A 26,560-nucleotide genomic window follows, 5' to 3' on the forward strand; every position below is an offset into this window, starting at 1 on the left:
CAACGGGCCATGCCCCCTCAATTAAACCTTTAAAAAAAAAAAATGTATTAAATTTTATAAAATCATCCATCCATCCATCAAACCATCCATCCAACCATCCATCCATCCATCCATCCATCCATCCATCCATCCATTATATCCATCCATTATATCCATCCATCCATCCATCCATCCATCCATTATATCCATCTATCCATCCATCCATCCATTATATCCATCCATCCATCCATCATCCATCCATCCATCCATCCATCCATCCATCCATCCATCCATCCATCCATCCATCCATCCATCCATCCATCCATCCATCCATCCATCCATCCATAAATACACACACACACACACACACACACACACACACACACACACACAGACATACATAGTGTGGGTTGCCTCCCCCCAATATGGGTTGGCCCCTAATTTAAAATCCTGGCTATGGCAGTGCAAGTAAATCAGAATAATTGGTCTCGATAACAAACTTGTTTTTATTTAGTCTTCAGACCGAATGAATTAAGGAATGAGAGAATTAATGAACAAATGAACAAAGGAATGAATGAACGAACAAAGGAATGAATGAACAAACAAGTGAATGAATCAACGAATTAATGAACAAACAAATTAATGAAGCAAATGAACAAATGAATGAATGAATGAAGCAAATGAACAAACAAATGAATGAACAAGCAAATGAATTAATAAGCGAATGAATGAAAGAAATGAACAAACAAACAAACAAATGAACAGAAGAATGAACAGATGGATGGACAAATGAATCCGTGAATCAATCAACCAGTCAATCAATCAGTGAAGTTGATTAGTCTTTATATCATGATACCAGTTATTTGAACATGCCTGCTAGAGAGACTATACGTATAAGGACTAAACGTTGCCTGGATCATATACTGGTAAATAGGTATTATAAAAAAGTGCTTAATTGTATACAAGTATTTCTTTGTATTGCATAATGTAAGTTATCATGTCATAATGATGTATGTTTATTATAAAATGATTTTTTTTTTTTTTTTTTTGGGTCTATTTCAGGATGTAAATTTAAGTGTTCTAATGGCATTTGTTTATATGACGACAAGTTGCTATGCAACAGAAAGGATGACTGCGGTGATAACAGTGATGAAATATTGCCTTGCAGTAAGAATTTAAATTACTTAATATATATACATTGTATGTGTATACTGTATTTATGTTTATGCCATGAATATTTGTCACAGAGAACTGACAAAGTGAATTTAAAACAACAACCAGGGCTTCTAGATTATGGTAGCCCCACTCCCATGGCTAGTGATATTCAGTGTTGGGCTAGTAAATAACTACTATTGCCATGCCCGACAAGGCTTCTAGATTATGGTAGCCCCACTCCATGGCTAGTGATATTCAATGTTGTGCTAGTAAATAACTACTATTGCCATGCCACAGGGCATGCCCGACAAGGCTTCTAGATTATGGTAGCCCCACTCCATGGCTAGTGATATTCAATGTTGTGCTAGTAAATAACTACTATTGCCATGCCAGACAGGGCTTCTAGATTATGGTAGCCCCACTCTCATGGCTAGTGATATTCAATGTTGGGCTAGTAAATAACTACTATTGCCATGCCAGACAGGGCTTCTAGATTATGGTAGCCCCACTCCCATGGCTAGTGTATTCAATGTTTAGTAAATAACTACTATTGCCATGCCAGACAGGGCTTCTAGATTATGGTAGCCCCACTTCAATGTGGTAGCCCCACTCTCATGGCTAGTGATATTCAATGTTGAAGTAAAAACTACTATTGCCATGCCAGACAGGGCTTCTAGATTATGGTAGCCCCACTCCCATGGCTAGTGATATTCAATGTTGGGCTAGTAAATAACTACTATTGCCATGCCAGACAGGGCTTCTAGATTATGGTAGCCCCACTCCATGGCTAGTGATATTCAATGTTGGGCTAGTAAATAACTACTATTGCCATGCCAGACATCTAGATTATGGTAGCCCGACTCCCATGGCTAATGATATTCTGGCTAGTAAAAACTAAACCTTGCTTCTAAAATGCTGCACTCCATTATGTCTGTTTAGTAAATAACTATATTGCCACTTTCCTGCCCCATCCATCTATCCGAATCATGCCAGAAGGACTTTTAGATTAGCTCTAACTCCCCTCTTTGGGTGACATACTTGCATCTGATTGTATTTATTTACTTTCCTGCCCCATCCATCTATCCGAATCAAAGGACTTTTAAGCTCTAACTCTTTGGGTGACATACTTGCATCTGATTGTATTTATTAAAGTTAGTCTGGTGAATTTATAATCATGGATAGTAAATTTTTTAAATCACTGATCCCATGGCTAGTGGATTTTTATAAAATTCTAGAATCCTTGCAACAACCATTTAATATAATGGGGACTGGCCTTGGTGGCGTCGTGGCAGGCCATCTGTCTACAGGCTGGTAGGTACTGGGTTCGGATCCCAGTCGAGGCATGGGATTTTTAATCCAGATACCGACTCCAAACCCTGAGTGAGTGCTCCGCAAGGCTCAATGGGTAGGTGTAAACCACTTGCATCAACCAGTGATCCATAACTGGTTCAACAAAGGCCATGGTTTGTGCTATCCTGCCTGTGGGAAGCGCAAATAAAAGATCCCTTGCTGCTAATCGGAAGAGTAGTCCATGTAGTGGCGACAGCGGGTTTCCTCTCAAAATTTGATTGGTCCTTAACCATATGTCTGATGCCATATAACCATAAATAAAATGTGTTGAGTGCGTCGTTAAATAAAACATTTCTTTCTTTAATATAATGATGTTTTTTCTGTAATTAATAACATTCGTCGGAGAATGAAAATTGGCAAAGCGGTTATAACATATGTTTACGGATGATTTATTTAGTTTTTATCCTGATGAACATAAAAGAAATAACAGACAATTCTTATTATTAAATTTAAAACATACTTGCTAATAATAACGCTAAAAGTGCATATTTTATTTTTAATTATTTTCCGGTTCTAAATCATTAATGCTTAATAAGACAAAATACCAAATTTAATATAAAGTGACGTCATCAGATATGACGTTTCCCTGACGACGTAATTTATACATTCATCAAGATATAAACAAACTCGCATTGCTACAGCTGGACGAATGAGATGATGTTATGTTCTAATGAATATAAAGTAAATTTAATTATGAATAATTATGAATGTCTGGTTTGGAAAAGAAACTATGGCAGGGCAGTGTACCCATGATCTGATGTTCCTGATACGTAATAAAACCGTGAGAATCTTGTGTTTTGTCAGAGGTACGCTAATACTGACATACTTCTACTTTTAATGTCCGACCACTGATACGTGATACGTGATCCTGTGTTTCAGATTTGTCGGTGAACTGCACGTTTGACGACCCCTTCCTGTGTGGCTACTACGTCCAGTTCCGAAACCTGGCCGTGACTGACTTCAACAACCACTACCCACTGTACGACCACACCCACGGAAACTACCGAGGTACACTACACTGACGTACTGTTATTAATTTTAGTTTCACATAGCTGAAAGGGCGGGACGTAGCCCAGTGGTAGAGCGCTCGCTTGATTTTTTGTCTATACCCCATCAGTGGGGCCATTGGGCTATTTCTTGTTCCAGCCAGTGCATCACGACTGATATATCAAAGGCTGTGGTATGTGCTATCCTTTCTGTGGGATGGCGCATGTGAAAGATACCTTGCTACTAATGGAAAAATGTAGCAGGTTTCCTCTGATGACTACGTGTCAGAATTATCAAATGTTTGACATCCAATAGCCAATGATTAATTAATGAATGTGCTCCAGTGGTGTCATTAAACAAAACAAATTCCGTTTTTTAAAAATCCATTTTGGTCTTACATACATTGTACTTGAACACACAAACATTAAACCACCACACAGTCACATGTGTAGCGGGAGGGTTTTAGGAGTCAAATTTTCTCCTTTGTTTTTCAACAGGACTCGTCCTGTCCATTGCCAAATTAACCAATTGCTAATTTTTATACAAGTGGCAACAACATTTTGTCTTTGACTAATAAAATATTTTTTTATTTACTTCGAGAAATATTCCGCATATCTGAAAACTGGCCATACCAAAATTTGTCCACAGTGATCCCTGTTCAATATATTTTTCAGGGGAGCATAACTTGACACCCCCCCCCATAAACTTCACTTGCCACATTCATGAACCAGTTCTAGGGTGTATACTACCAAATCAAATCCCATAGACGACAATAGTAACATATGTGGCTAAAACTCCTACCTGCAACGTATCAACCGACATAAACGCCACGGATATAAATACTACCACCCCTTACACTTAAAATGAATCAGAAAAAAATGGGGGTCAAGCTGCTCGTTTCTGAGATAACGTGTAGCGTCTATGACTACCCTAGTTTCGCACAAAATTCGAGTACTTTTTTTTACAGGTACCCCATACATGTTTCAAGCACAAGGCTACTTGACACATTGGTACTAGATGAAATAAAATTGCAATTTTTTTTTACCCAGATGAAACTATTATTTTTTACAACCAACACACTCACATTTATAACCAATCACAGGACTTGTGGTGTTCACTTCTCTATCAAAAGTTCGGTGCACCTCGCACTTTGACCCAGCCGGAAGTTATTTGGATTAGTACTACCTCCAGCTATCTCACCACTATCGTTTTTACACATAGCCAATAGGGCCTCCACGAGTCCAAAATATCAGACTCGTGTACTCGAGGGTCAAACTCGACTCGGACCCGAGTACCCGACACTTACACTAGACGACAATGAGACTAAGGAATAAAGTAAAATAGCATGATGCATCTTAATTCCAGCACTCAACATGGATGCCATATCATGCCATTGTATTGCATTCCACACGTTTGACTTAGTCTTTTGTTTTACTTCATGTTTCATAGCCCTAGAATGTAACACACATATGGCAAAATGTAACACACATATGGCAAAATGTAACACACATATGGCAAAATGACGTAAAAAAAGGTATAATGAACTGAGAATGTTCTTCCTTGCATGGGTATTCGAGTCCTGTGAATGGACTCGAGTCTTGCTAGACTCGGCCTGTGCCTGTGGAGGTCCTAATAGCCAGGTATACAAACATGAGCCTATGCAGCAATTTCCATATCAATTTGACGCAGTTTCATTAATGTTTTACAACTTACACATCAATTTCATGGAAATTCACTATTTTTACAAATGTCAGCGAAGTTTAAAAAAAAAAAAATAAAAATTAATTGATGTTTGTGTTAACAATGGGGATTGACCAACAGGCGATGCCTGTATTAAGGTCAGCGAAGATACTTAGTTTTACAACTTAAATATCAATTTCAGAGAACTTACATATCAATTTCAGAGAACTTACATATCAATTTCAGAGAACTTACATATCAATTTCAGCCAAGTTCATTATTTTTCACAACTCGCACATCAATGTCAGTGCAATTAATTATTTTGTACAACTTATACATCAATTTCAGTGAAGTTCATTATTTTGTACAACTTATACATCAATTTCAGTGAAGTTCATTATTTTGTACAACTTACATATCAATTTCAGTGAAGTTCATTATTTTGTACAACTTACACATCAATTTCAGTGAAGTTCATTATTTTGTACGACTTACACATCAATTTCATGGCAGTTTATTATTTTTACAATTTGCATATCAATTTTTATATCTTTATGTGTACATATAATGTTTGTTTTACAACTTACCTGTATTCCTATATCTTTTTTTGTACATATAATGTTTGTTTTACAACTTACCTGTATTCCTATATCTTTTTTTGTACATATAATGTGGGTTTTTTTTAGAGAAGTCCATTATTTTTTTTCATTTACCTGTATTCCTACATCTTTATTTGTACATATAATGTTTTTTAGGGAAGTTCATTTAATGATTGTTTGTTATTTCTTTTACATTCATCGGGGTATGAACAAAAAAAATCATCCGCAAACTGTGTGAATCGGTGAAGCTGTTCTCACATACGTTTGCAAATGATTTTTTTTGTTCATACCCAGATGAACGTAAAATAAATAACAGACAATGCTTATAATTAAATTTGAATTGTACAGGCTAATAATAGCACTAAAATGTCGTACTTTATTTTGAATAATTATTTTATCCATAAACAATAACTTTCAATAAGACAACTTGCTGTATGTTGTAATCAATGTAACAGAAATTTAAATGTGTTTTTTTTACAACTTCCAACATATCAATTTCAGGGAAGTTCATGACAGCACGAAGCAGTGGCAGGATCATGACCTCCCCCGTCTATAAAATGAACGTGACCCACTGCCTGCGTTTTTTCTACCACCTTCGTGGGCGTCTGGGCCACGGTCTACAGGTGTGGAGTCACGAGATGCTCAAGAACAAGTGGGACGCCATCTTCCAGCGGGGCAACACAGTTGCCCCGGACCGATGGTTCATGGGGGATGTGACCTTCAACCCCGGGGAGTACGAGATTGTCTTCATGGCCAACGACGAGGCTCGGATTTCCATTGACGATGTGTCGGTCGTCCCCGGAGACTGCGAGCATACTGGTACGTTAATTGTCTTCTTCAAGGTGTTTCTCTTATGCTAGGTTCAGACTGTCAGCTGTCATGACGAAGTTGGTCAACTCAATGGTTGCGTTGTAATTTGTTTCTCTCTCCAATTCCTGACTTACGACTGGTACGCTCAGATTAACAACTAATCGGTCGTAGGAGTTGTATACCGCGAGAATTGAGTTGTAAGAGCACTCAGATTAGCAACTGGACTGTCGTAGAAGTTGTGAGAGCGGCGAGTTAGCCAACTCTGTCGTGACAGTTGGTAGTTTGAGAATAGCATTACATTGGCCCGAAGGAACGTCATCTGAAGTGGGGGGGGGATGGGGCACAGTCTAGTGGGATTTTTATCTTTATTTATCTAAAGTAGGACAAAACCGTTCATTTTCGTTATCAATGGGGATGGGGTACAGGATTTTTGTTTAACAACACCAATAGAGCACATTGATTAATTAATTATTAGATAGCAAGATGTTTTGTAATTATGACAAGTAGTCTTAAGAGGGAACCGATTCTTTTTCCAGTCGCTCGCTCGCTCAATCAATCAATCAATCCACTCGCTCACTCACTCATGCTTATATCCAATTAGCTGTCCTGGGCCCACACCTCTGCTATCTGGGATGTCTGTCCAGGACAGTGGGTTAGTTGTTAGTTGTTGCTAGTCGAGAAATCTAACGGGTTTCCTTTCAAGACTACTGTGCGTGTCAGAATTACCAAATGTTTGACATCCATTATTCAATGATCAATTAATCAATGTGCTCTAATGGGAAGAAAGGAAGGAATTGTTTTATTTAACGACGCACTCAACACATTTTATTTATGGTTATATGGCATCAGTTGTATGGTTAAGGACCACACAGATATTGAGAAAGGAAACCCGCTGTCGCCACTACTCTTTTCGATTAGCAGCAAGGGATCTTTCATATGCACCATCCCATAGACAGGATAGCACATACCACGACCTTTGATATACCAGTCGTAGTACACTGGCTGGAATGAGAAATAGCCAAATGGGTTCACCGACGGGGTTAATCGATCCCACACACCGACTGCGCATCAAGCGAGTGCTGTACCACTGGGCTACGTCCTGCCCATGTGCTCTAATGGGAGCCATTGAACAAAATAGAGTTTAACATATTAAACTTGTTGTTACAGACTGCCCACCTGGAGAGTTCACCTGCCCGTTTGGATCATCGCTGCGGTGTATTCCGACCGCAGCGAGGTGTAACTTCATAGCCGACTGCGACAATGCCGAAGATGAGCTACAGTGCCAGGGTGAGTTCACTGACTACTGTAAAATACTTTATTTTTGCGTGGAATTTATTTTCGCGTTTGAATCAAATTTGTGAAAATAAATTCCATGTGAAATTAAAGGCTGACAAAAATGTGGAAGTGAAAACAATCAGGGTTGGGCTTATACAATGACACTATACTCGTAGTTCATATTTGGCCTTCACACTAAATGTTTTTCCTGTTGGTCAATCATAAACCGTATTGAATGATTATTTTTGACAGTAATGAATAATGTTTAAATCAAACATGCACTAGCATTGCGCCTTCAAATTCCGTTTTGTTTTCGGGTTCGGTTTTTATAACAAGTTTGAGGATTACAAAAAAGAGCATGTATGCGATGACCTATCTGTGGGAAAATGCATATAAAATATCAAACTGTATATCAAAATTCGCAAATGTTTCACATCCAATAGCTAATGATTAATAAATCAATGTGCTCTAGTGGTGTCGTTAAAAAAAATCTCTTTAACTTTAACTTTATAAAAGATTAATGTAGCAGGTTTTATCTTGAGACTATAAGTGTAAAAATAGTTTCAGATATTGTAGCTTTGTCAGGTTAATGACTATGTTATACTCGTCACTTCCTTCGCTTGACATCAAAAACTTATAGCTACATGGCGAGAACAGCTAGGAAAGAAGGGTGTTGTTGATTTCTGAATCATTTCTGAATTAGGTAAGAAGTTAAAGGGACATTCCTGAGTTTTCTGCAATTTTTTAGATGTTATCGACTAACAGAGACTTTTTAACGATTGTAATTACATATCAAATATATTTTTTCTACATAAAATATTAGTGACTGTATATTAAACATTTTTCTGATCGTTCTAATATTTGTACTAAGTTAAATTTCATTTATTTCCTAAAATACTGTTTTTTTTGTACGTAAAAAATTATTTGAAGACAAAATCCAGTTTGGGCTTCTTACAAACATTAAGACGACCAGAAACACATTAAATATACAAACACTGATATTCTAAGCAAGAAAATATATTTAATATGTAAGTTTAATTGTAGAAATATTTTATTAGTCGGAAACATCTTACAATGTAGCAAACTCAGGAATGTCCCTTTAAAGAGACAGTCCTGAGTTTACAACCATTGTAAAATGTTTTCAACCAATAAAGCCTTTTCGATGATGTAACATACAAATTAAATACATTTTCTTATTTAAAATATCAGTGTCTGTATTTACAAGGCGTTTGTTGTTCTCCTAATGCCTGTAGTAGCCCAAACCGGATTTTACCTCCCAATAATTTTGTACATACGAAAAAATATATATCACGGATTAAAGTAAAAACTGAGTGCTACAAACATTAATATACGACCGCAAACACATTCGATATACAGACACTGGTATTCTAAACAAGAAAATGTATTTAGTATGAAATAGTAGTGGCCAACAAGGCTCTGTTATCGCAAACATCTTACAATGGCTGCAAACTCAGGACAGTCCCTTTAAGGCTCTGTTATCGCAAACATCTTACAATGGCTGCAAACTCAGGACAGTCCCTTTAAGGCTCTGTTATCGCAAACATCTTACAATGGCTGCAAACTCAGGACAGTCCCTTTAAGGCTCTGTTATCGCAAACATCTTACAATGGCTGCAAACTCAGGACTGTCTCTTTAAGGCTTTTTTTATCACAAACATCTTACAATGGCTGCAAACTCAGGACAGTCTCTTTAAGGCTTTTTTTTATCACAAACATCTTACAATGGCTGCAAACTCAGGACTGTCCCCTTAAGGCTGTGTTATCACAAACATCTTACAATGGCTGCAAACTCAGGACAGTCCCTTTAAGGCTGTGTTATCACAAACGTCTTACAATGGCTGCAAACTCAGGACGGTCCCTTTAAGGCTGTGTTATCACAAACATCTTACAATGGCTGCAAACTCAGGACAGTCCCTTTAAGGCTGTGTTATCACAAACATCTTACAATGGCTGCAAACTCAGGACAGTCCCTTTAAGGCTGTGTTATCACAAACATCTTACAATGGCTGAAAACTCAGGACAGTCCGTTTAAGGCTGTGTTATCACAAACATCTTACAATGGCTGCAAACTCAGGACAGTCCCTTTAAGGCTGTGTTATCACAAACATCTTACAATGGCTGCAAACTCAGGACAGTCCCTTTAAGGCTTTTTTATCACAAACATCTTACAATGGCTGCAAACTCAGGACAGTCCCTTTAAGGCTCTGTTATCACAAACATCTTACAATGGCTGCAAACTCAGGACAGTCCCTTTAAGGCTCTGTTATCACAAACATCTTACAATGGCTGCAAACTCAGGACAGTCCCTTTAAGGCTCTGTTATCACAAACATCTTACAATGGCTGCAAACTCAGGACAGTCCCTTTAAGGCTCTGTTATCGCAAACATCTTACAATGGCTGCAAACTCAGGACAGTCCCTTTAATGCTCTGTTATCGCAAACATCTTACAATGGCTGCAAACTCAGGACTGTCCCTTTAAGGCTCTGTTATCGCAAACATCTTACAATGGCTGCAAACTCAGGACAGTCCCTTTAAGGCTGTGTTATCGCAAACATCTTACAATGGCTGCAAACTCAGGACAGTCCCTTTAAGGCTCTGTTATCGCAAACATCTTACAATGGCTGCAAACTCAGGACAGTCCCTTTAAGGCTCTGTTATCGCAAACATCTTACAATAGCTGCAAACTCCGGACAGTCCCTTTAAGGCTGTGTTATCGCAAACATCTTACAATGGCTGCAAACTCAGGACAGTCCATTTAAGGCTGTGTTATGACAAACATCTTACAATGGCTGCAAACTCAGGACAGTCCATTTAAGGCTGTGTTATCGCAAACATCTTACAATGGCTGCAAACTCCGGACAGTCCCTTTAAGGCTGTGTTATCACAAACATCTTACAATGGCTGCAAACTCAGGACAGTCCCTTTAAGGCTTTTTTATCACAAACATCTTACAATGGCTGCAAACTCAGGACGGTCCCTTTAAGGCTCTGTTATCACAAACATCTTACAATGGCTGCAAACTCAGGACAGTCCCTTTAAGGCTCTGTTATCACAAACATCTTACAATGGCTGCAAACTCAGGACGGTACCTTTAAGGCTGTGTTATCACAAACATCTTACAATGGCTGCAAACTCAGGACAGTCCCTTTAAGGCTGTGTTATCACAAACATCTTACAATGGCTGCAAACTCAGGACGGTCCCTTTAAGGCTGTGTTATCACAAACATCTTACAATGGCTGCAAACTCAGGACAGTCCATTTAAGGCTGTGTTATCGCAAACATCTTACAATGGCTGCAAACTCCGGACAGTCCCTTTAAGGCTGTGTTATCACAAACATCTTACAATGGCTGCAAACTCAGGACAGTCCCTTTAAGGCTTTTTTATCACAAACATCTTACAATGGCTGCAAACTCAGGACGGTCCCTTTAAGGCTCTATTATCACAAACATCTTACAATGGCTGCAAACTCAGGACAGTCCCTTTAAGGCTCTGTTATCACAAACATCTTACAATGGCTGCAAACTCAGGACGGTCCCTTTAAGGCTGTGTTATCACAAACATCTTACAATGGCTGCAAACTCAGGACAGTCCCTTTAAGGCTGTGTTATCACAAACATCTTACAATGGCTGCAAACTCAGGACGGTCCCTTTAAGGCTGTGTTATCACAAACATCTTACAATGGCTGCAAACTCAGGACTGTCCCCTTAAGGCTGTGTTATCACAAACATCTTACAATGGCTGCAAACTCAGGACTGTCTCTTTAAGGCTTTTTTTATCACAAACATCTTACAATGGCTGCAAACTCAGGACAGTCCCTTTAAGGCTGTGTTATCACAAACATCTTACAATGGCTGCAAACTCCGGACTGTCCCTTTAAGGCTGTGTTATCGCAAACATCTTACAATGGCTGCAAACTCAGGACAGTCTCTTTAAGGCTCTGTTATCACAAACATCTTACAATGGCTGCAAACTCAGGACAGTCCCTTTAAACATTTGTTTAATTCTGTCTGCAGCATCGGAGTACACCTGCGACTTTGAGAACAATCTCCTGTGTGGATTCGAGCAGCACACGGATGATGACGCCCTGGCCGAATGGCGGGTCGGTAACTCGTCTATAACTCCGAAGAAGATGGCAGACAACACCTTCAAAAATGAATCAGGTGAGAGACCTTTACCAGGCCTTAATATATGACATCATTTACATGGTCATAATAAGTTTCCTAAAAATGAAATGGGTTACCTGAATTTGTTTTTGTGTAAACCGTAAATGGTTTACACAAATTTTCAAATCTTAGAGGCCTGTTTACAGTACCATATTGGAACGGAAAGTCCGAGGTGGGAGTGGGGTGGGGTGAGGTGGGGTGGGGTGTGTGGCTCAGGGGATCCGTTCCCCCTTAAAAATATTCACATGGTCCTTTTGACAAATTCTCTATGACAGTGTCAAAATGACAATATTTTTGACATCCAATAGCTGATGATGAATAAATCAATGTGCTCTAGTAGTGTTGTTAAACAAAACAAAATTTATTTTTTTTCCTTTTGACAAATATCCAGGGGATGGGTTTTAGGGGTGGAAACCCCCTACTACTCAAGCAAATTTTCTCCTTTTGTAATTTATTTTCCAGAGGAGCAGGACTTGGCCCCCACTAGAAATTTCATTCGCCATAGTTGAGACCCCTCCCTGCATAAATTTGTACACACATGCCTGATATGCCCTTTTTCTGTTAGTCCCCCTCCCCCCTGCAAAATATTTCCTGGATCCTCCCCTGAAAACAAATGATTGCTTGCACTGTTTATTGACATAGGCCACCATGTTGAATAATAACTTAGGGGTCTGACATATGGACATTTTTACATTTGGTATGGCTGTCTGGTTACACACCACCATTTCACTTTTGCATGCATTGTAATACAAGTCCTGTTTTAGAATGTACCGCGAATCATTTTTACAATATATTTGGGCAAATTTTTTTGAAATTTGTGGATGGTTGCAATCAGTGAACTTAAGAAGAAAATGAAAATATAATGCAAGTACAGACCTCTGAAAATTGCGAGAATGATCGTTTTGCATAACTCAAAAATTTGGTTACACAAATTCTCAATTCTTAGAGGCCTGAAGTATACAGTAGTGTAACTGATGAATTTAAAGGGACATAGCCTAGTTTTTAAACACTAAGGCATATTTTTGACTATTATAGCCGTTTTTGAAAACTGAAATCATACTTTACTTAGATTTTATGGTTTAGATTATCAATTTCTGTACATTCAAAGTGTTTTTTTTGTCATCCTGGTGTTTTTACTATCACAAAATGCATTTCTCATATTTTTAAAAATGCACATGCGTCTGAGAAGTAACAGTTATGGAGTTGAGTTTTAGTCTATTTTTAGAGGGTATTTCACCATTTCAAAGTTACAGACTCATGTTTCACTCAGTTCTAACTTTATCCAACTGTGTTACAGGTTTGTAGATTAACTAAACTTAGTGTTAATTTTCACAGGTTGAAACTAGGGTCTGTCTCTTTAAGAATTTTTTTTTTTTTTTATATAATACATTTATACAAATAATATAAATTTGTAGTACTGCCTTTTCTATCCACAAATTTAAGTACATAATAAAACCATGAAAATGTAAGCCCAAGAAAATAAAGAATTTCAAAGTTATTCTGTAAATTTAATTATACCAAGATGTCTGAAAACAGTTTCGAAATGGAAGAACATCAAAATAAAATATACTAAATTTAAATATTTAAAATTGCCTTACATTTCATTCATTTCAAGCTATTTTATTTGATCTTATATCCAATTAAGGTTGAAACACGCTGTCCTGGGCACACACCTCAGCTATCTGGGCTGTCTGTCCAGGATACAGAGTTAGTGGTTAGTGAGAGAGAAGAGGGTGTAGTGGTCTTACAACTACCCACTGAGTTGTTAAAACTCACTCTGGGTGGGAGCCGGTACCGGGCTGCGAACCCTGTACCTACCAGCCTGTAGTCCGATGTCTTAACCACGACACCACCGAGGCTTGTTGCCGTACAACATTACATGTTTACTGAGCTGTTACATTTCTTCCCTCAATATCTGTGTGGTCCTTAACCATATGTCTGACCCCATATAACCGTAAATAAAATGTGTTGAGTGCGTTGTTAAATAAAACATGTCCTTCCTTCCTTCGTACCTGTACAGGAAGCATGCTGTTTTTGGACACGCGACGAGTACTGGAAGGTCAGATTGTACAGATGAGTCAGAATGTCTTCTTCACCAATAGCATCAACTGTCTCAAGTTTCACTACTTCTCGGACGCCAGTGGTAAACTGCAGGTATGTGCTGTCATGCATGCATTCATTGCAGGGATAGAAAGTAACACTTCCCCTCTCACACTTATAAGCATATGAGACAGGGTGAGAGGTTGGCAGGGGAACTTAACTGCCACCCTCCCCCTCAGTGCTGGAGCAAATCCTCAAATTCGGGCAAAAAAAAGAAGATATTTGGACAAAATGAGCCATGTATTTCCATAATTCTGCCAACAATATTTGTTGTAATCCATGTAAAAATGTGTAGTCATTTGTTTGCAACCATATATGGCTGGTAGTAATAATATGAAAAAAAAATTGTTATTCAAATTCGGCCATTTTCATTTAGTTCAGGCAAAACCAGCCTGTGCCCCTCCTAAAATATGGATCCCCTAATCCTAAGCTCACACTGGACTAATTGAAACCATTGAATGTTTATTTTATATCAAAGTGCTATGTCCAATTAGAACATCAAGTGCAGGGCTCGAAATTAAGAATATGTCTCCCACGGAATTTTAAAAAAGAATTGCCATGGTTAAAAAGGCCCACCGACAGCAATTTTATGCCTAACCTATGGCAGTTCTTTTTTAAGAAATTTCGCCATTGTTGAGGAGGTTTACCAATGGCATAAAATGCCATCGATGATGTTCCTTGCCTACGGCAATTTATATCTCAACGATGGCAATTGCTGTCGGTGCCGTCGTTAAGTTCGAGCCCTGCAAGTGGGACTTAACACCTCAACTATATATGATGACATCATTGATTGGCGTACTACAACCTTACTGGAATGTCAACCAAAACAAGATCAGTGATATAAATTAAAATTGATTATGGGTAATAAATAGGATATTAAACTCGCTACCATTCCGTACCATGTTTATGTACCTTGTGAAATAATTTTTATTGTCACATGCTAAAGTTCGTGACAATTGAAAATTATTTCACTCGGGACAGAAACATAATACGAAATGGAAGCTTGTTTAATATCCCTAGAAATATTATATTTTTTGTGCAGATAATGAGTTCAAATTTAGAGTAATTTATCTGAGAATTTTGTTGTCGTATTCACAGATCCAGTACACCAAAAATGGATCTTCAAACACGGTGGTCATCTGGACCATGGTTGACCGACTGACCCATGGCTGGACTCACACACAGGTGAACATCGGAGTCTCGGGAAGGGTTACACTGGACTATGTGATGACCAGCGGTCAGTACAAAGGAACCTACAGACCATTCATAGCCCTAGACGATGTCCAGATATCCGGTGGTGCTTGCGGAGCATTCAGTAAGTTGTCTTCTACTTTAACTAACTCGCTTGAGGCGTGGTCAGTTTGGGATCGATCCCCGTCAGTGGCCTGTTTCTCGTTCCAGCCAGTGCTCCACAACTGGTACATCAAAGGCTGTGGTATGTGCTATCCTGACTATGGAATGGTGCATATTAAAGATCCCTTGCTGCTAATCGAAAAGAGTAGGCCATGAAGTGGCGACAGCGGGTTCCCTCTCTCTATATATCTGTGTGGTCCTTAACCATATGTCCGACACCATATAACCGTAAATAAAATGTGTTGAGTGCGTCGTTAAATAAAACATGTCCTTCCTTCCTTACGCTGCGCTGTAATATATTATATCATTTACTAGAGTTTGTGTTTTCTGTTTTCAGCCTGTCCGTCTGGTTCGATGCGGTGTGTCTCAGAAAACTACTGCCTCAAGTCCGACCGGTTCTGTGACCGTATCGTCGACTGTACTGACGCCAGTGACGAGGCAGGATGCAGTAAGTTCATACGTTTATACTGTTATTTTATTTTTTATTATACAGGGTTCAGCATTCAGACTGTTTGTACTGGCCTCGGTGGCGTAGTGGTTAGGCCATTGGTCTACAGGCTGGTAGGTACTGGGTTCGGATCCCAGTCGAGGCATGGGATTTTTAATCCAGATACCGACTCCAAACCCTGAGTGAGTGCTCCGCAAGGCTCAATGGGTAGGTGTAAACCACTTGCACCGACCAGTGATCCATAAATGGTTCAACAAAGGCCATGGTTTGTGCTATCCTGCCTGTGGGAAGCACAAATAAAAGATCCCTTGCTGCTAATCGGAAAGAGTAGCCCATGTAGTGGCGACAGCGGGTTTCCTCTTAAAAATCTGTGTGGTCCTTAACCATATGTCTGATGTCATATAACCGTAAATAAAATGTGTTGAGTGCGTCGTTTGTTGTGCAGTCAAGAGTAAGATAGACTATCCACAAGTCATTTGTAAAGTTTACTGTTGGTTATAGTCTGGAAATGGGGCTCTATCAGATAATCGGTCATTAGCATATATTTGACACCCACTGGGGCTATGCAATTAAATGAATTTGACTGTAGTTTAAAATTTCAGTACACATTAAGAGTCTAAACACGAAAATCCTGAGTCTTTTTTTTCGTAAAATCCTACCGCCCCATTAATTCCTTTCACTTATTGGAATTTCATCTTATTTTTTCCCGACTGACCGATCTTCCTATCTTTCAACTTCTTTCGCTGTCCACCTCCACATCTCAGTCCTTGACTCTACAACAGCGACAGGTGCTTGTCTCTTGTGGCCATCTGTGTCACACACCTGCATTTCTCATCAGCTTTCTTTGAAATCTGACCTTTTAGGAGAGTGTTCAGTGAAAATGCAAACTAAGTTTTGTTAATCTACAAACCAGTAACACATTTGTATAAAGTTACATTTGAGTGAAACATGAGTCTCTGACTTTGAAACAATGAAATACCCTCTAAAAATAGACTAAAATTCAACTCCATAACTGTTACTTCTCAGACGCACGTGCATTTTTAAAAATATGAGAAATGCATTTTGTGATATTAAAAACACCAGGATGGCCAATAACATTTCGAATGTACGGCAATGGATAATCTAAAGAATAAAATCTAAGTAAAGTATTGTTTCAGTTATCAAAAACGGCTTTAATAGTCAAAAACATGCCTTAGTGTTTAAAAACTACGGTATGTCCCTTTAAGAGGCATTTGTAACCACCAACCAACCGGCCTCGGTGGCGTCGTGGTTAGGCCATCGGTCTACAGGCTGGTAGGTACTGGGTTCGGATCCCAGTCAAGGCATGGGATTTTTAATCCAGATACCGACTCCAAACCCCAAGTGAGTGCTCCGCAAGGCTCAATGGGTAGGTGTAAACCACTTGCACCGACCAGTGATCCATAACTGGTTCAACAAAGGCCATGGTTTGTGCTATCCTGCCTGTGGGAAGCGCAAATAAAAGATCCCTTGCTGCTAATCAGAAAGAGTAGCCCATGTAGTGGCGACAGCGGGTTTCCTCTCAAAATCTGTGTGGTCCTTAACCATATGTCTGACGCCATATAACTGTAAATAAAATGTGTTGAGTGCGTCGTTAAATAAAACATTTCTTTCTTTTTTCTTTTTTTGTAACCACCAACTATACTCCACTTCTACCAGTGGTTGTTAGTTTGGAATTCTTGACTTTACTAGGCTTGTTGTTTTATAAAATGCTTCCAATAACTACCTGTTTTTCAGGACTCTGCATATATACAGTGAAACCTCTCAAAACCAGACCCTCTGTAAACCGGAATTCCCTCAAAACCGGACATTTTTCGCAGACCCTTTTTCAATATCTGTACAGAAGAGAACCTCTCTAAACCGGATACCTCTTATAACCAGACTTTTTACTTAGTCCCGAGGGTGTCCGGTTTAGAGGGGTTTCACTGTATTTCCAAATACAATATTTTTAGTTCCCCAATATCAAACTCACTGTTAATTGCAACTTCTAGAGTAATTTAGTATTGTATGTATTAAAGTAGAAAAAACATTAATTGTCCTAATGCTTGTCCAGATAATGAACAAAATTAAATTTACTTATCAGGAGCCCGTTCCACAAAACGATCTTAGCGCTAAGATCATCTTAAGCGCATCAGGTAGTTATACAGTTAAGGTGATCTTAGAGCTAAGATCGCTTTGTGGAACGGGGCAATAATTAATTAATGTTCTGTTACATTCACTACCACATAACGTTATCCCATTCGTCCAGACATTGCCACGGGAGTTTGTTCATTTGTCAATGAACATAAAATTTACTTCATTAGGGAATGATGACGTCATTTTATTTGGGCAAGTTGTCTTATTGAACGTTATTGTTTATGGACCAAATATAATTCAAAATAAAGTATGAAGTTTTAGTGTTACTATTAGCAAGTATGATTCAAATTTAAGTGTAAGTATTGTCTGTTATTTCTTTTATGTTCATCTGGGTATGAACAAAAAATACTTCCTTCACTGATTCACACGGTTTGATATGATTAGAAACAACAATCCTTAATTAATAAACTTAACAGATTTTCTTGTAATACATTTAGTCGCTGATCTCAATTCCCGAGGTACCTTTTCTGTTTGGCATAATTTTAATTTTTAGCGGTTACGAACATCATGATGACCAGAAACACACTGGAATTGCCAAAACTGTTAAAGGGAAAACAAAAGGAAAGGAAAGGAATGTTGTTTTTAAAGGGCCATATTGAGTTTTCTGCATTGTAAGATGTTTCCGACTAATAAAATATTTCTATGATTAAACTTTCATATTAAATATATTTTCTTGTTTAGAATATCAGTGTCTGTATATTCAATGTGTTTCTGGTCATCTTAATATTTGTAAGAAGCCCAAACTGGATTTTGTCTTCAAATAATTTCATACGTACGAAAATTTTTTAATTTTGGAAATAAAATGAAATTTAACCTGGTACAAATATTAGAACGATCAGAAACATGTTTAATATACAGCCACTAATATTTTATGGAGAAAAATATCTTTGATATGTAATTACAATTGTTAGAAAGTCTCTTTTAGTCGATAACATCTTTAAAAGTGCAGCAAACTCAGGAATGTCCCTTTAATTACTATTCACTTGCTGTTTTTGTAGAATGTACCGAAGACGAGTTTAAATGTCCCGATGGTCCGTGCATTCCCAAGTCGAAGACGTGCGACCGAACTGTCGACTGTAAAGACGGAAGTGACGAATCAGCAGTTTGTGGTCAGTATACATTTCATTTTTCATTTCAACTTATTTTCGTGCTTATATCCAATTAAGGTTCAAGCACGCTGTCCTGGGCACACAGCTCAGCTATCTGGGCTGGCTGTCCAGGACAGTGGGTTAGTTGTTAGTTGTTAGTGGTTAGTGAGAGAGAAGAGGGTGTAGTCACCTTACACCTACCCACTGAGTGAAAAACAAAAAAAACAAAAACAAAAACCCCCAAAAAACCCAACCTCTCCTCCCCACCCCCCACAAAAAAACAAAAACAAAAAACCCCTCGCTCTGGGTGGGAGCCGGTACCGGGCTACAAACCCTGTACCTACCAGCCTTATGTCCGATGACTTAACCACGTCACCACCGAGGCCGGTGTCAGTATACAAATACAGGTGCATGTGCAGGAGGTTAGCAGAAGGGGTGTGGCAAGCATATTTTATTTACAGGTATGTGTGTGTGTGGGGGGGGTGGGTGGTAGGTGCACTATTGTAGCCAAGATTTTATATTTGGAGAGAATTGATCCCATGACTCTTGACACCTGCCTGCCGAGCTAAATCCCACCCCCAGGTACTATTCAAGACCCAGGGCAGTGTCCATTGGTGTAGCCAGGGGGGAGAAGGCAGGGGGAGACATGGTGCCAATGGCGGTGATCATATATTTATGTTAGTATGTTGAGCCCATCAGGCTACCAAATGTTTTTGTCATGTCCAGTCACTCCACAATCAATAAAACGTTTAATTCATCGGTGTCTGGGCGCGGGACGTGTCCCAGTGGTAAAGCGCTCGCTTGCTGTGCGGTCGGTCTGGGATCGATCCACGTCGGTGGGCCCATTGCACTATTTCTCGCTCCAATGGCAGTGATCATATATTTATATATGTTGAGCCCATCGGTGGGCCCATTGGGCTATTTCTCACTCCAGCCAGTGCACCACGACTGGTATATCAAAAGACCGTGGTATGTGCTATCCTGTCCGTGGGATGGTGCATAAAAAAGATCCCTTACTACTAATGGCAAAATGTTGCAGTTTTTTTTTTTTTTATCAGAGACTATATCTCAGTATTACCAAATGTTTAACATCCAATAGCCGATGATTAATTAGTCTATATCAGGTCTCTGTACATTGCCAAAGTAGTCAATTGCTAATTTTTATTCAAAGCGGCTACAACTTTTAGCATTTGGCTAATAAATTTATGTTTTAATTAGGTACTTTTGAATATTAGTCAAGGAAATACTCTACATATGCGAAAATTGGCTCAAAGAAAATTATTTCTGGTGGTGTCGTTAAACAAAAAACAAACTTTTGAGAGACATGAATGCATCCATTCACCATTTACTTTTAGCCATGTGAATAAATGTTTAAAAATCTGTTTCTTTCATAGATTCGAAAGTGGGCATGTCGTGTGACTTCGAAGACAGTTTTTACTTTTAGCCATGTGAATAAATGTTTAAAAATCTGTTCCTTTGATAGATTCGAAAGTGGGCATGTCATGTGACTTCGAAGACAGTTTTTACTTTTAGCCATGTGAATAAATGTTTAAAAATCTGTTTCTTTGATAGATTCGAAAGTGGGCATGTTGTATGACTTCGAAGGCAGTTTTTACTTTTAGCCATGTGAATAAATGTTGAAAAATCTGTTACTTTGATAGACTCGAAAGTTGGCGTGTCGTGTGATTTTGAAGACAGTTTTTACTTTCAGCCATGTGAATAAATGTTTAAAAATCTGTTTCTTTGATAGACTCGAAAGTGGGCGTGTCGTGCGACTTCGAAGACAGTTTTGTGTGCGGCTACAACATCAACACTACCACGTACAAGTGGGAGAGACATTCGGGGCCGACGGACACCCCAAACACAGGACCCAAGAAAGACAACACATACGGAACTTCATCAGGTAGGCAGAAAGAGAAAAATATAAAGTTTGGTGTTTTTTTTAGATCGATCCTGTTTAATACCTTGATGTGAAAATACTTGTGGGGAGTGATTAAAGGCATATTGTCACAGACTACTGATCTATTTAATGGTGTAACAAAGTATTACCTGAACAAAAATAATTTGATTTGTCCCTAAATGTACTTTATTCAACCATCTTTATAACCACCATACTCCATTTATTAATGACATTTTGTAAAAATAATTGAATTATGGCAATGGTCCATAATTCAAAAACTAAAATTGCAGAGAGGGATGACATGGATTTCACTCCATCATGGTTCAGTTAAGGTGATGCGATAGCTAGATTTGGTTTCCAACAATTAATGTAATTTTTATTTATTATCCATTTTTAGAGAAATAAGGTCCTTAAATCCGTGACAGTATGCCTTTAATTGCTTCCATAACTTAGATTACGGAGAGCCATTTAAGATATAGAAGATTCATCACAAGTAATTTTTAAAGGGACATGTTTCCGACTAATAAAATATTTCTACGATTAAACTTAAATATTAAATATATTTTCTTGTTCAGAATATCAGTGTCTGTATATTCCATGTGTTTCTGGTCATCTTAATATTTGTAAGAAGCCGAAACTGGATTTCTTTTGTCTTCAAATAATTTCGTACGTACAAATTTTGTTTTTGTTTTTTAGGAAATAAAATTAAATGTAACCTAGTACAAATATTAGAACGATCAGAAACATGTTTATTATACAGCCACTAATATTTTATGCAGAAAAATATATTTGATATGGAATTACAATCGTTAAAAAGTCTCTGTTAGTCGATAACATCTTAAAAATTGCAGCAAACTCAGGAATGTCCCTTTAATATGGAAAATATCAACTGAGTCTATGTTAATCGTATTTGTCAAGGCTCTAGATTAACTGGACGAGGTTGATATTTTACATATTAAAAACACGAGTAGCCAATTCTGTTTATCCTATAACACTTCTAAAATAACATTTTAATTCAATTTTTAGAAAATCACAGTACTAAAGTCGCCACCACCGGTAATATGATGTCACCACGATTAGCACAAATAAGTTTGACGTCACACATTTTAACTAAATCTTGTGAGAAAGTTATACAGGTCTTGTTTGGTTGAAAGCAAATGTCCCATCTACAGCAACACATTACCCAGAGACCGTGCAAATTTGAATACCATTATTAACTGGGTTAATACACTAAAATTATCACATGGGTTTATGACATGGATATCATGGGTAAGTTATAGGATAAATAACCATATGTTATAGCCTATTAAAGGGACATTCCTGAGTTTGCTGCAATTTTTAAGATGTTATCGACTAACAGAGACTTTTTAACGATTGTAATTACATATCAAATATATTTTTCTGCATAAAATATTAGTGGCTGTATATTAAATGTATTTCTGATCATTCTAATATTTGTACTAGCTTAAATTTCATTTTATTTCCTAAAATATAGTTTTTTCGTATGTACGAAATTATTTGAAGACAAAATCCAGTTTGGGCTTCTTACAAATATTAAAACGACCAGAAACACATTGAATATACAGATACTGATATTCTAAACAAGAAAACATATTTAATTTGTAAGTTTAATCGTAGGAATATTTTATTAGTCAGAAACATCTTACAATGTAGCAAACTCAGGAATATCCCTTTAAAGCATGCGGAGGTGTCATTAAACAAATATTCCCCTTTTTTGTCATAAATACCGATTTGGCCATCAATTTTAACTTAAAACTTCTCTACCCTAACCCCAACCTTCCCCTCTCCTTCCCTAGGTCACTACATCTACGCTGACGGCACATACGGCAAGTACAGTGCCACATCGGCCCTGGAGACGCCATCCTTCTCGACAACATCTGCGGCGGGTGGATCGGCGGTGGAGTTCTCCTACAACATCTTCAGTGCGTTCTATCGGTTTTATGACAAACTTGGCTCCCTGACGATCGTCGTCGTGGACAACGTGAGGGTCACCAGGACGGAGGTGTTCACAGCTGACGCAGACGGGGACACAAGCTGGAAGAGGAGGTGTGTCAACCTCCCAACCTCCGCTAACCTCACGCTGGTGTTTGTGGCTCAGAGGGGAGACGAAAATCAGGCCGATGTTGCCCTGGACGATGTGAAGCTGTTGACGACGAGATGTCCCAGTGAGTTGAATGACGATGATGATGTCGTTGTTGTAGTATTCAGAATGGTCAAACATGCATGCATGCCCATGCATGCACACACATGCATGCACGCATATGCACACACAAGTCACACACACACACACACACACACACACACACATGCATGCATGCATGCGCGCAGACACACACACACCATACAAACACATTCATATGCATACAGATATACATATGCACACACACAAACACACACACACAACACACAAACACCACACATACGCACAAACAAACATACACATGCACACCCCTCCACACACACACCCCCTTTGAGACTACTACACAATAATATAAAGCCCTATACACATGTTTAATTTAAACAAAACCAATGTTTTATGAAAATTTCAATTGATGTTTCATCTACCACATCAACAAACACACACACATACGCACATGCATGCACACATACACACACACACACACACACACACACACATACACTACACACTCGCACACACACACACAAACACACACACGCACACAAACACACGCATACACACATGTACACACACACACACAGAGACATGCAAACACACACACACACACGCACACACACACACAGACACGCACACAGTAATATAAAACCCTTTGTATACACATGTCTAAATTAAAACAACATTGTGTTTTTTTTAAATTTCAGTTGATGCTACATCTCCAACAACAACCACAGATTCTTCTCTTGGAATTCTCGAAACAACAACATCTGTTGGAGGTGAGTGAACATGTCTGCTCATGTAAATACAGTCACAATATCGTAAAGTAACCCTTTAAGTTCATACTGCAGGACTGGAAATAGGATGCAAAATGCGGCCTGCTGTTCACCTTGGAAAACTGGGTGAGACGTAGCCCAGTTGTAAAGCTCTCGCTTGATGCGCGGTCGGTTTGGGATCGATTCCCGTCAGTGGGCCCACTGGACTATTTCTCGCTCCAGCCAGTGCACCACGACTGGTATATCAAAGGCCGTGGTATGTGCTATCCTGTCTATGGGATGGTGCATATAAAAGATCCCTTGCTGTTAATCGAAAACAGTAGCCCATGAAGTGGCGACTGCAGGTTTCCTCCCTCAATATCTGTGTGGTTTCTTAACCATATGTCTGACGCCATATCCCTTGCTACTATTGGAAAAATGTAGCAGGGTTTCCTCTCTTAGTTAAACAATATATAAAAATTACCAAATATTTGATTTCCAATAGTCAATGATAAATATTGCTCTATTGGTGTCGTTAGACAAAAAACACACTTTTTTTGTTTAACTGTTCCTGAATTTAAATACACATATCCTGTCTCAGATTTGAATGGCTGATAATTAATTTAAGCAATTGTTTTTATCGTACTGATATCTTTGTCTTGTTGCTAAAACAAATATAATCATACTACTGTGTAGAGAAAGTATATTATGTCCCTTGCAGTTCTTGCAGTACCTTCCAGATTTACAGTACACATTGTCCCGTCTCTGTTTTCAGGTTGTCCTCCTGGCAAGAAGCCATGTGACAGTGGGCTGTGTCTCGACCAAAGTTTGTTTTGTGACAACATCCAAGACTGCCCGAATGGAAGCGATGAAAGAGGCTGTCCATGAAGAACCACTCGTGAGGAATTCAATTGGGAACCACACATCTAAATGAGTTTTACATTTAATATGTAAAGTGTCACAAAAACAAAAACCTATCTGGAACCACTCGTGGGGAATGTGTTTTACATTTAATATGTAAAGTGTTACAAATGAAACCTATATTCACATCGGAAATGTGCTTTACATTTAATATGTAAAGTGTCTTACAAATGAAACCTATATCCACATCGGAAATGTGTCACATTTAATAGTGCCACACAAACAGCCAAAACCCATTCACATCGGAAATGTGTTTTACATTTAATATACACAGTGTCACACAAACCACCAAAACTTATCCACATTGGAAATGTGTTTTACATTTAATATGTAAAGTGTCACCCAAATTTAAAATCTATCCACATCGGAAATGTGTTTGACATTTAATATACACAGTGTTACACAAACAACCAAAACCTATAGGGAATCACATATCAGAAATGTGTTTTACATTTAATATGTAAAGTATTACACAAACCACATATTAGGAATGTGTTTTACATTTAATATACAGTTACACAAACCAAAACCTATCCACATCAGAAATGTGTTTTACATTTAGTATTTACACAGACATGAAAAAAAATGTGGTTTTACATTCAATATGTAAAGTGTTACACAAACCAAAACCTATCGGGACCCACACATTAGAAATGTGTTGTACATTTAATATGTAAGATGCTATACAAACCAAAACAGATCAGGAACCGCACATCAGAAATGTGTTTTAGATTTAATATGTTAAGTGCTATACAAACAAATACCTATCGGGAACTGCACTTCAGAAATGTGTTTTTACCTTTAATATGTAAAGTGCCACACAAACCAAAATCTCTCCACATCGGAAATGTGTTTTACATTTAATATGTAAAGTGTTACACAAACCAAAAGCTATTGGGACCCATACATTATAAATGTTTTTTTACATTCAGTATGTAAAGAGGCACACAAACCAAAAGCTGTTGGGACCCATACATTAGAAATGTGTTTTTACATTCAGTATGTAAAGAGGCACACAAACCAAAACCTGTTGGCACCCATACATTAGAAATGTGTTTTTACATTCAGTATGTAAAGAGGCACACAAACCATATAATTCATACACATCTGTTTCTATGACGCTTCATTTGAGATGTCTCGGAGACATCCAACAGATGCTACCAAGATATAAACCTCAGTCCGAAAACCACACAAACAGAAAAATGTTTTTGCATTTGATAATGAAATTTTGAATACAAATTGTCAGGATGAAAACTAATATCTATATACTGTATAAAAATTCCAAAAACCTGGGCCCCGTTCCACGAAGCGATCTTAGACCTAAGATCACTGTAACTGCACAGCTAACATATGCACTTAAGGTGACCTTTAATGCTAAGATCGCTTTGTGAAATGGAGCTCTGTTCAGTATTTCGATTACAGTTAAGGTACAATGTTTTGGATGAAGTTATAACATAGGCCTACACATCTGACCCCCCCCCCCCCCCCCCCCCCCCCCACCACCACCACCCTTAAATTTTAACAGAATCATGTTCCTCTGATAAAGGCAGCTTAACTACTGCTGAATATTGAGCATGTCAAAGGCCATGGTATGTGCTGTCTTGTGCTGATGGAAAAAGATAGCGGGTTTCCTCTAAGACCTGTATATATGTCAGAATTATCAA

General features: G+C 38.3%; 1 protein-coding gene across 1 annotated transcript in view; it reads left to right on the forward strand.

The window, feature by feature from the left end:
- Window positions 1–26,397, forward strand: part of LOC121376891 — a 109,143-nt gene extending 82,746 nt beyond the window's left edge. Inside the window, exons 29-41 of the mRNA XM_041504674.1 lie at window positions 1,042–1,146; window positions 3,364–3,492; window positions 6,252–6,569; window positions 7,728–7,847; window positions 11,873–12,019; window positions 14,043–14,176; window positions 15,221–15,437; window positions 15,813–15,923; window positions 19,076–19,186; window positions 20,916–21,068; window positions 22,883–23,251; window positions 23,928–23,999; window positions 24,751–26,397. Of these exons, the coding sequence (XP_041360608.1) occupies window positions 1,042–1,146; window positions 3,364–3,492; window positions 6,252–6,569; window positions 7,728–7,847; window positions 11,873–12,019; window positions 14,043–14,176; window positions 15,221–15,437; window positions 15,813–15,923; window positions 19,076–19,186; window positions 20,916–21,068; window positions 22,883–23,251; window positions 23,928–23,999; window positions 24,751–24,863 (2,099 nt within the window). The 3' untranslated portion in view covers window positions 24,864–26,397. The remainder of the gene's footprint in view (window positions 1–1,041; window positions 1,147–3,363; window positions 3,493–6,251; window positions 6,570–7,727; window positions 7,848–11,872; window positions 12,020–14,042; window positions 14,177–15,220; window positions 15,438–15,812; window positions 15,924–19,075; window positions 19,187–20,915; window positions 21,069–22,882; window positions 23,252–23,927; window positions 24,000–24,750) is intronic.
- Window positions 26,398–26,560: the final 163 nt, after the last annotated feature.

This window comes from Gigantopelta aegis, chromosome 7 (assembly GCF_016097555.1).
Source record: "Gigantopelta aegis isolate Gae_Host chromosome 7, Gae_host_genome, whole genome shotgun sequence".
NCBI classification, from domain to species: domain Eukaryota; kingdom Metazoa; phylum Mollusca; class Gastropoda; order Neomphalida; family Peltospiridae; genus Gigantopelta; species Gigantopelta aegis.